Raw genomic sequence first — 11,169 nt, 5'->3', positions numbered from 1 at the left:
CTCTCTTGCCACCCCCCCATCCAGTCACCATGGCATCCCACTTATGCTGAATCCGTTGATCAAAATGTGGTTTCTCGATTTTATAATCTGAAATTTTTTGTTTGCTAGCAAAATTTTTGTTTTTCTAATTGACCACATGGTTCTAAATATTGGGCAAAATAATGTCATTTACTACTGAAATCCCAAGAGTCTACCACCGAAATTCACTTTTGCGCGCCATAAAACCTATGTGCACAATGTGTATGCGTGTGTTACATGTGTGTATGTCTGTCTGTGTAAATGCCATTTGTTAGTGAAGAAAGTCTGGGAAAAGGGAATTGAAACAAAGGGTAGGGAGAAGATGGTATGCGTATGTCTTAAAATCTTACAAGATGAAGCTTACTAAATGGGTATGTAATTAGGTTAGCTATGATTTAAACACTCGTGTAAAACCAGCATGCCATTCTTTGTATGTCCAGAGTCACGGCACCATATGTAAGAGTTATTAAAATAGGTAGCCAATAAAGGAGAACGCCATGCGGTATTCAGGCAGGAGAGAAAGTTTATTATGGAACTGCTGGCCTGTGGCCCAGGTGATGCCTGGCTGGACAGAAGGGGCGACCCCCGCCCGGCCCCGCCTTATGTCGGGCAGGGGCAGGGGGGTGTGGCCAGGTGGATTAGGATGGGACCCCGGGGAAGGGGGAGGCAACTCCAGATATGGTTACCCAGGTAACTGGGTGGAGACCTAACTGGGTGGGGGAGGCATCTGCATGGAGCCCTCCCGGGGCAGATTAGGGAGTTCCTGCCCAGGCAAGAGGTGGCGCAGGGGTGGCACCATCTGCTGACTCCTCGTGGGGGAGAAGCCCCTGCGGGACCTCTGTTGGGAGGCTCGGAAGTCTCCAGGCAGGCTCAGAGCGAGGCACGCCCCAACCCTCCTTGTCTGGGCTGCTGGAGGGGTGGGCAGGCCCCAGGAACCGGAGCCCCGGCCCGGTGCTCTGCCCCGGGTACTCTGCCCTGGAGTGCTCTCCAGGGGGTTCCACTCGCTTCTTAGGAAGACAGTTCATCAGAGCAACAGGCCGCCACTTCTGAGACTAAGCTACAAAAAGACTTGGCAGCCGGGCACCTGTGGCTCATGCCGTGATCCTCGCTACTCAGGAGTCTGAGATTTGAGGATCGTGGTTCAAAGTCAGCCCAGGGGGCTGGGAATGTGGCCTAGCGGTAGAGCGCTTGCCTAGCATGCAGGAAGCCCTGGGTTCGATTCCCCAGCACCACATACATGGAAAAAGCCAGAAGTGGCGCTATGGCACAAGTGGCAGAGTGCTAGCCTTGAGCAAAAGGAGCCAGGGACAGTGCTCAGGCCCTGAGTTCAAGCCCCAGGACCGACAGAAAAAAAAAAGTTTGCTCAGGCAGGAAAACCTGTTAAGACTCTTATCTCTAACCCCTAAAAAGCCAGAAGTGGATCTATGACTTAAGTTCCTGAGTGAAAAAGCTCAGGAACAGCACTCAGGCCCTGAGTTCAAGCCCCAGGACTGGCACCAAAAACAAACAAAACAAACAAACAAACACAGTAGCTCCTGACTAGCCTCCCCCAGTCCTGGGTGGGGTAATGTAAGGACTAACCTGAGGACCTGAGTGACTAAGTATAGTAAGTTTTAGTGTTAAGATTGTAACAGCTTCTATACCCTGGTGATGACTCCATGCTAGAGGGCTGCACCCCCACCCGTGAGACTAGTTTCTTTTTTTTTATTTGTTTATTAATTGAACACAAATTTTTTTAGAAGGTGTTGTGCAAAAAGGGTACAGTTACATAGTAGGGCAGTGTGTACATTTCTTGTGATATCTTACGCCCTGTTTTTCTATCCCTTCTCTAGGTCAGGTAGACATATATATAATATACAATGTATCAAGAACATATACAGTATTCACAGACTTGGTCTCTACTGTCTCTCCGTCTCCCTTTGTTAACAGTCATATATCAGGGAGATCATGCCCCTTTGTTTTCTGTGTTCTAGGCTTGTCTCGCTCAACATTATTTGTTCGAGTTCTGACCATTTCCCTGCGAATAACAATATTTCACCATTCCTAATCCCTATGTAGTATTCCATTGTGTATAAGTACCATATTTTTTTGATCCATTCGTCTGTGGAGGGGCATCTGGGTTGTTTCCATATTTTAGCTATTGTGAATTGTGCCGCGATAAACATGGAAGTGCAAATGTCTTTTTGATATCTTGGGACCTGCTGTTCAGGATAGATGCCTAGGAGTGGTATGGCTGGGTCATAGGGTAGGTCTATATTGAGCTTTTTGAGAAACCTCCATACTGTTCTCCAAAGTGGTTGTACTAATTTGCACTCCCACCAACAATGGAGAAGGGTTCCTCTTTCCCCGCACCCCCTCCAGCATTTGTTGTTGCCTGAGTTCAGAGTATAGACCATTCTAACTGGGGTGAGGTGGTATCTCAGGGTTGTTTTTATTTGCATTTCCTTTACCACCAGGGATGTTGAGCATTTCCTCATATGTTTCTTTTCCATTTTTATATCTTCTCTTGTGAAGTCTCTCTTTAGCTCCTTTGCCCATTTCCTAATTGGTTTACTGGGCTTGGAGGGGCTTAGTTTTTTGAGTTCTCTGTAGATGACTGATATCAGGCCTTTCATAAAGCACTTTTTTTTTTTGGCCAGTCCTGGGGCTTGGACTCAGGGCCTGAGCACTGTCCCTGGCTTCTTTTTGCTCACGGCTAGCACTCTGCCACTTGAGCCACAACGCCACTTCTGGCCATTTTCTGTATATGTGGTGCTGGGGAATCGAACCCAGGGCCTCATGTATATGAGGCAGGCACTCTTGCCACTAGGCCATATCCCCAGCCCGAGACTAGTTTCTTGTAGTTTAACATTTAAAAATATAGGGAGCCCTTGTTCCCCTCTGTACCTAGGTAGCAACCATGGTAACGGACAGTAAAAAATGATCATAGTCATAGACTATAGAAATAACCATAATAGGGGCTGGGTCCTCTCGGGTCAGGCCCTACCTCTCCCCTTTCCAAAGGCCACACCTGAAGTGGGGCGTCAAGCGCTGCCTGCCCCCGCCGTGCTGACAAGAAGGCTGTTGGGTGGGCGACCGGGTGACAGGGACACGGCATGCAGACACTCTCGGTGGCACTGCGCTCACGCTGGAGGTGCCAGCTGGCAAGAGTCCTGCCCTGCAGCCTCGGAGTGTCTCCGCGGGCCTTGTTTCTTTCCATGGCAGTGGTACCCCGAGTCCAGAACCCAGACACAGGGGTGCTCCCTGTCTGTGGCCCGCCATGCCCCAGGGTGCTGTATAAAGAAAACAGTTGGGGGCTGGGGATATGGCCTAGTGGCAAGAGTGCCTGCCTCGGATACACGAGGCCCTAGGTTCGATTCCCCAGCACCACATATACAGAAAACGGCCAGAAGCGGCTCTGTGGCTCAAGTGGCAGAGTGCTAGCCTTGAGCGGGAAGAAGCCAGGGACAGTGCTCAGGCCCTGAGTCCAAGGCCCAGGACTGGCCAAAAAAAAAGAAAACAGTTGGCTTAGTCCATACTTCTAGCGGCTGGAAAGCCGGCACATCAGGGCACCTGAGTCCAGCGAGGTCCCTCGGCTGCCCCTCACCTGGTGGGGAAGGGAGAGGGGACCCAGGCATGAGCAGCCTCCGTGCGGGGAGACAGAAGCAGGGACAGTGGCCCAGGAACACTGAGCTCACTCTCTCTGTCTTCCTGTCTGTCTGTTTGAACTGGTACTGGGGCTTGAACTAAGAGCCTGGGCACAATCCTTTAGCTTTTTTAAGACTGGGCACATTTGAACCATATCTCCACTTCCTGCTTTTGGATGGTTCATTGGAGAAAAGAATCTCAAAGATTCTCCTACCTGGGCTGGCTTTGAACTTCAAAGATGTCAGATCTCAGCTACGTGCGTAGCTAGAATTACAGATGTGAACCACTGGACAGGGTCCAGGACCCAACTATGGCCAGGAGGCCCCGCCTCTTAGAGGTCATGCCCCCTCACCCCCACACTGAGGGCCAAACCTCCACACAAGAACCACACCCACACCAGAGCACTGGGCTCTCAGCCTCCAGGTCTCTGCAGCTACTAAAGCTAGGAAATGAGTATGGGTGTGTGTGTGCGCGCGCATGTGTGTGTGTGTGTGCGTGTCTGTGTCTCTGCGTATGTGTCTCTGTTCTGTGTGTGTATCTGTGTTCTGTGTGTGTCTGTTCTGTGTGTATCTGTGTTCTGTGTCTGTGTCTCTGCGTATGTGTCTCTGTTCTGTGTGTGTATCTGTGTTCTGTGTGTGTCTGTGTGTATGTGTCTCTGTTCTGTGTGTATCTGTGTTCTGTGTGTGTGTCTGTGTGTATATGTCTCTGTTCTGTCTGTGTATCTGTGTTCTGTGTGTATGTGTCTCTGTTCTGTCTGTATATCTGTGTGTTCTGTGTGTATGTGTCTCTGTTCTGTCTGTATATCTGTGTGTTCTGTGTGTGTCTGTGTCTGTGTATCCGTGTCTGTGTGTGACTGTGTCTCTGTGTGTGTCTGTGTCTCTGTTTGTCTCTGTGTCTGTGTCACTGCATCTGTGTGTGTCTGTTTCTGTGTGTGTCTGTGTCTCTGCCTGTGTGTGTCTGTGTATCTGTGTCTGTCTGTTTCTGTGAGTGTCTGTGTCTCTGCCTGTGTGTCTGTGTGTGTGCATGTGTATCTGTGTGTCTGCCTGCCTGCCTGTCTGTCTGTGTGTATGTGTCTGTGTCTCTGTGTCTGTGTGTGTCTGTCTGTTTCTGTATGTGTGTCTGTGTGTCTGTGTCTCTGCCTGTGTGTGTCTGTGTGTGTGCATGTGTATCTGCGTGTCTGTCTGTCTGTGTGTATGTGTCTGCGTGTGGGTCCTTGGGCTTGAACTCAGGCTGGCACAGGCCATGAGCTGTTTTTGCTCAAGGCTAGCGCTCTACCACTTGAGCCATGGTTCCGCTTCCAGCTTTTTAGTGGTTAATTGGAGCTAAGCGTCTCAGGGGCTCTCCTGGCCCGGCTGGCTCTGGGCCGGGTGGAGGAGGTGGATGAGGAGGCTAGAGACCTCTGGCGTGTCTGGAGGGATGCTGGTTGCACTTGGAAATGACCGAGTGTGTGTTTCCCTGACGTCACTCCCAGCCTTCCCTCCGCCCTGGACCTTTGAAGCCAGCACAGCTCCAGGCTGGAGAAGAGGGGTGTCCGTCTTCCTCTGCAGGGGGTCAGTGCCTCCTCAGAGCCTGGAGGGCCTTGTCAGCCTCGCCGGAGACCAAGGCCACCAGGGAGCTGCTCAGACATGACATGCTCTTGAGAAGCGACCCCAACTGTGAACACAGATCGCCCACCCCGTCCCGGAGGAGACTCTCCCCATGGTACTGGGGGGGGAGGGGAAGGGAGGTCGAGGGCTCCTCCCTGGCCCCGGGGGTGGGGGGGGTCCCAGCTGAGGTCCAGGGCTCCTCCCTGGCCCCGGGTGTTGTGGGGGGGTCCCAGCTGAGGTCCAGGGCTCCTCCCCGGCCTAGCAGCTCCCAGAAGCTCTACTGAGCGTGTGCCTTATGGGTTCCCAGCCTTGGGGGACCCCAGGGCCCTGGAGAGTGGGGCGCCTCCCGTTCCTGGCAGACCCAGCTCCTAGGGATGCTGCTGAGGGCCCCCGGGAGCCTGGAAGCCTTGGCTTCTGCATCAGGACCCCACCCGGCCTCTGGGTTCACTGTCTAAGCAGATCCCCCCACCTTAGGGCCCCACACCCCAGTCGGCCCCGCCGGGCCATCTCCCCGGGCGCCATACCTTCCCGGAGTCCTCCCGCCCCTCTCCATGCTTCTCGCTCGCTCTCCCCCACCAGGAAAGCACAGCCGCCCCTCCCTGCACCCCCAGGGGGACGCTTGCAGCCCAGAGAACCCAGCCTCGAACCCCTGGGTCCCCGAAGGATGAGCCGCAGAGGAGTGGGGCCGAGCCACGGGGGCCCGCGTCTCCCGCCGCCCGGGGTGTGCGGCCGGGGTCGGGAGGTCTGAGAGGAGGGGAAATGGCCGTGGGGCGCTGCGAGCATCCAGGGGGCCGTCCAGCCCGAGGGCTGCACACGCGTTGTTAACGGCCCCGGCCAGCCTTCCTCGTGGGGTTCCAGAGGTGGGGGGGGGCAGCACCGGCCTCCCCACCTCCCTCCACGGCCTCTGCCCGAGTGTAGCTCAGGGAAGACCGCTGGTCCTGCCGGGCCGGGCGGGAGGCTCTGGGTTTTGCCGGAGGGGAAACGAGGAGGAGACCCAAACAGGGAGGGGCCGGCAGGGCTGGAGGGCTGGAGGGCTGCCCGCCGGCCGGCACCGCGCCCACGCCCGCTCCGTGGAGCTGGCAACAACCCCTTCTCCAAATGCCCCGGCCCCTCCCCAGGACCTGCTGCCCTGGGACCTCAGAACGCAGCATCTGCCTCCCCCCCCCCCCACACACACACCCCAGAGGCCGCCCTGGGGCCCGGGCGGAGCAGGGAGCCCAGCAGGAGGCCGCGCGGGGTCCACAGCCCCCGCCCCGTCCCCAGACCCCTCAGCCCCCCGCTGCCCCGCTGGAGGCCGTGGGAAAAGCCGGGCTGGTGGCCGCTGCCCAAGGCCACCGCGGAGCTCTGCGCCCAGCTAGAGCGCAAGCACCCCAGCCTTCCCCCGGCCCCGCGGGGAGGCCCCAGGGGCCAGCGCCGCCCACGGGGAGGGCCGCGGAGCCCGAGGACCCCAGCACGGGGGTCCCCCGCGGCCATCGGGAGAGACCAGGTGGCCCACAACGGCCCAGCTGCGCTGCTCCAGCTGGAGAGGAGATGGCAGACCCAGGGGCCGGGGCCTCAGCCCTAGCCTAAGGCTCTCAGGGGACGCGTCCCCACCCGGGAGGGGGGAGGGCAGGAGGCGGGCTTAGGCGGCCCTGCGGCGGGGAGAGGAGGCTCCCCACGCCGACCGGGCCACGCTGGCCGACAGGCGCGGCACGCCCACCAGAAGGCCGAGGCCGGGGCCCCTCGAGGGCCGGCAGCCCTGGTCTGGACACTCATCCACTTCTGCGTAAGGGCTGGATCAGACCCTGCAGCTTTCCCGGGGGGCGGCGGGAACCGTGTGTCCAGTGTGGAAGGCAGCGCGTCCCGCAGGCCCCTCCTGTCAGGCTGCTGGTGGGGTCCTAAAGCCAGGGGCACCTCCACACTGCCCCCTGGAGCTGAGGATCCGCGAAACCACCGGGCCCTGCCCCCCATGCTGCCCCCGCCCCTCCACGCCGCCCCTGCCCCGGGCAGAGGCTCCGCCCCGCCCCTCCCGTCCCGCAGTTCCACCCCAGGACCCCTGGCCCCAGCTCCTACGGTCTGTCCCAGGCCCAGGGCCCCCACGGGAAGCTGCCGGAGTCACCGGGCGGGCGGGCGCCAGGCCTGAGAGGGTGGGGATGGGGGGGGTGACCCTGGCTGGGGACACGACCTTGGCTCCCAGGACTGGGGGAGGTGTGGCCGGTGCTCGGAGGCCAGGCTGAAGGACGGGCAGCTGAATAGGGCCTGGGGACACCGTGCACTCTGGGGCGAGATAGCTGGAAAGTGTGGCCCCAGGGGCCCCGGGATAACTTGACCCTTGTTTTTTTTGGGGGGGAAGGCAGTCCTGGGGCTTGGACTCAGGGCCTGAGCACTGTCCCTGGCTTCTTTTTGCTCAAGGCTAGCACTCTACCTCTTGAGCCACAGCGCCACTTCTGGCTTTTGTGTGTGTGTGGTGCTGAGGAATCGAACCCGGAGCTTCTTGCATGCTAGGCGAGCACTCTACCGCGAAGCCACATCCCCAGCCCCAACGCCCTGACCCTTTGTAAGCCCAGGCCCTGAGGCCAGACAACCCAAAGGCCCTGCTGCGGGCTCCAATGCAGCACCGCGGCCCCCCACCCCCACCCCCACCCCTCTGCCTGTGGGGGAGGGGGCTCTCGGACCCTACTCCAGTCTGCACGCTTCCGGGATCTGCATCCTCCCCCAGGGCTGCGCACACGGAGTCCTCCAGGAGAGGAGGGGGGGTCAAGCTCTCTCTGTACAGGGGCCAGAGGCCCGGCTGATGGCTTTCCCAGCCTTCCGCCAGGCGGGGGCTGGAGCTCGTCCTGGAGGCCCCCCTCCCCGGGAGGCAGGAGATGGGGGGGGCAGCCCCGCCTGCGGTGCAATGTGGGAGGGGGATCACAGGGGGGAGTGGAGGCCGGTGGGGGGGGGCGGCCACGTGCGTGCAGGTGAGAACGGACGGCAGGGCCCTGGGCCAAGGACAGCTGGAGGGGAGGGGGCCGGGCCCGGCGTTCTGCTCCTGGAGAGCCCCGAGGCTGGTGCTCGCTCACGGGGCTGGCTGTCGATGAGGGGTATGGGACCCCAGGCACCCTCAGCCGCCCGGCGGGACCCCCCGGGCGGGGCCGACCCCGGCCAGGGCCCAGCGCCCAGCAGGCACCGCAGGGCTGAGGCCCGGAAGCCCGGGACCCAGCGAGGCCCGGTGGCTCCTGAATGGGGAGGCAGCCACCGCACCCCCCCCCCCCCCGGGGCCCCGGAACAGGCGGCCAGGACATCCCGAGGCCGATACCGCCGCTTCCCCTTCCCCTCCGGCCCCACGAGGCCTGGAGGGAAATGGTCGGCCTGGCCCGGCGCCCACAGTGGGGTCGGGTGTCCAGGCCATTGTTTGAGGCTGCGGCCGGGGCCAGGGACAGCGGCAGGATCGCCCTCCGCCCCCCGACGGCAGACGCAGCGCGGCCGGCGGGATGAGGGCGCTGGGAGCCGCCCTCCTGGCCCTCCTGCTGTGCGGGCAGCCAGGTGCGCGACCCCCAGCCGGGGGCCAGGCTGGGGCTTTGGGGGAAGGGGGGGAAGAGCTGGGGTGCCAAGGGTGGCTGGGGCCGTCCTGAGCCCCAACGGTGGGGGGCAGCCTCCCTCCTCCCCCGTCCCCCCCGCCCGGCAGAGCCCCGGGTCTTCCCCCGCCGCAGCTTCCTCTCGTGTAAAATGGGCAGCGTGCGAGAAGGGGGCGCAGAGGGGTGAGGCCTCGGCACCGGGCCCCGAGCTTGTCCTCTGTGCCCAGGGCACCGGCTGGCACAGGAGGACGAGGATGAGGACTCGAAGCCGGAAGGCTACGACGACGACGACGAGGACGAGGACGAGGAGGAGGCCCCCACGGCCTTCGGCAGCAGGGACAGAGGTACCCCCTCCACCCAGCGCCCCGGGGTCGAGCAGGGACCCGGGCCTGCCCCCTCAGCCCGCTGCCCCCCACCTACGTGCCCCCCCGGCCCCGGGCCAGGCCCCCGGAGCCCGGGCAGATGCCGTGGGCAGCGCCACCGAAGAGCTGGAAGGCTCAGCCGCCTGGCTCCCGGGACCCCGTCTCCTGCTCTCCTTCCAAAGGCCCCGGCGAGACGCCCGCGGGACAGGCTCTGGGGGTGGCTGGTGGGGGGTCCTGGGTGCCACGTGGGGGGGCCTGGGGCTGAGCTGGCCTCACTGCGCCCCCCCAGCGCCCCTGGAGTGCTACGTGTGCATGATGCTGCAGGGCGGGGAGAGCTGCAAGGAGACGAAGCGCTGCTCCCGAGGCCAGGCCTTCTGCACCGCCATGGTCTACCACGGCCACACCGGTGAGCACACGCGCGGGCACGGCCGGGCACACCTGCCGCCCGCGCCCCGACACCAACACCCGCTCTCCATGCCCAGGCTCCGGCCTCCTGACCACCTCCTCCATGTGGTGTACGGACGCCTGCCGACCCTTCACCAAGACGGTGGAGGGGACCCAGATGACCCAGACCTGCTGCCAGTCCAGGCTGTGCAACGCCCCACCCTGGCAGAGCCCCCCCGGGGGGACAGGCAGCCCCCAGGGAGGCAGGACAGGCCGTCCTCAGGAAGACAGGCCCGGTCCTCCCCCGGGCAGCGGGGCTCAGGGCCTCCTGGGCTGCCCGAGGTGTCTGAGCACAGCCCTCCTGCTCACCCTCCTGGCCAGCGCTTGGACGGCGGGGGCCTAGGGGCCCTGCCACCCCAGCCGCCTGCGACGCCCCGGCCGGTGCCTCCCCCGCCCCTCACCAGCTCTGGAGAATAAACTCGGAGGTGTTTCGCGATCCAGCCAGCTCTACCTCCTTGGCGGTCTCCCCGGGGGACTGACCCTTACCCATAACGCCCGGGCATGGGGTTCCTCCGTCCGGCTGGGCACGGGGGGCGGGGGGAGGCTTGGGAGGGGGCGGGGATGAGCCCAGGGAGAGCTAGAGCTCAGAGAGGAGGCAAGAAAGGGAGGGAAGGGAGTGGGGGAGGGGAGGAGGGCGGCATCCTGTGCCGAGGCAGAACTTCTCCACTGGGCCCAGGAATCAGCAGCAGCCCCTTCCCCAGCCAGGATGTGGGAGGGAGGCTGGAGGGTCTGAGGGGCGGCGGGCCGGGGAGAGGCAGCCAGCAGCAGCGGGCCTGGCACGCAAGGCCCTGGCTCCAGAGATCAAGGAGCCCCCACCAGGAGGAAAGCCGGCTTGCCTGGGCAGTTTCTGGGGGGTCAGATGTGGCCCCTGGAGCCCCGGCTGGGCCCTAACAACTCAGCTTTTAGAACTCAGTTTTCTCCCCAGCTCCCTAGGACTCAGAACCCTGGTCCTTCACTGATTACAAAGTGCAGGGCCCTCAAGAATGGCAGAAGCGTGGCTCAGTTAGTAGAGCACCTGCCGACGCAGTGCAAACCCCAGTACCACAAGAAAGGGGGGATCCTCTGGAGGGGTGGGAGTTGAGACAAGGTCTTGCTCTTATTGTAAGCCAGACCCTGAGTTCTATCCTCAGCACTGGATGAATGAATGAATGAAAGAATGAATGAATGAATGGGTCTAAAACAGCAGCTTTGTCTGGCTCCCTTAGCAAGAACCCCGGGCATTGCTGCCTCTGCGGCTGGCGCAGTCGCCACCTCCAGACGCCTTCCTGCCCATCATGGAGGAGCCAGGGAAGGGCAGGGGGCAGCGGCCTGCTCAGGCCCTGGGGGCTGAGCCCCCGGCCGAGCGCTGGCAGAGGTGTGCGAGAGGCAGACGGGTCCTGTGCACGCCCGGCGTCGGGGGCGGAACCGGGTCCCCGTGGCCCCGCGTGCGCACGGGAACATCTCCAGAGGCTCTGCGAGCGGCGGGGGCGGCACGCCCGCCGGCCGGTCCCACTTCCCTCGGTGGCCTCCATCCACCTGGCCCCACTGTCCCCCGCCTCTGTGTCCCCAGCCTCTGTCCCTCCTGCCTCCTGCTCCGTCCCCGGTGTCCCCAGCCTT

General features: G+C 61.7%; 1 protein-coding gene across 2 annotated transcripts; it reads left to right on the top strand.

The window, feature by feature from the left end:
• Positions 1 to 8,627: 8,627 nt before the first annotated feature.
• Positions 8,628 to 10,003, top strand: Gpihbp1 (glycosylphosphatidylinositol anchored high density lipoprotein binding protein 1). 2 transcript variants are annotated; one of them, XM_048358874.1, is made up of 4 exons: positions 8,628 to 8,735; positions 8,995 to 9,111; positions 9,419 to 9,535; positions 9,612 to 10,003. In XM_048358874.1, exons 1-4 carry the CDS (start codon positions 8,684 to 8,686, stop codon positions 9,914 to 9,916), a joined length of 591 nt encoding a protein of 196 aa, XP_048214831.1. In that variant the 5' UTR covers positions 8,628 to 8,683; the 3' UTR covers positions 9,917 to 10,003. The 2 variants fall into 2 exon arrangements, with proteins under 2 accessions (XP_048214831.1, XP_048214829.1); XM_048358872.1 differs by having other exon boundaries at positions 9,416 to 9,535.
• The last annotated feature ends 1,166 nt before the right edge of the window (positions 10,004 to 11,169 follow it).

This window comes from Perognathus longimembris, chromosome 12 (genome assembly GCF_023159225.1).
Source record: "Perognathus longimembris pacificus isolate PPM17 chromosome 12, ASM2315922v1, whole genome shotgun sequence".
NCBI lineage: Eukaryota > Metazoa > Chordata > Mammalia > Rodentia > Heteromyidae > Perognathus > Perognathus longimembris.
This window is presented reverse-complemented; position numbering and strand designations above follow the sequence as displayed.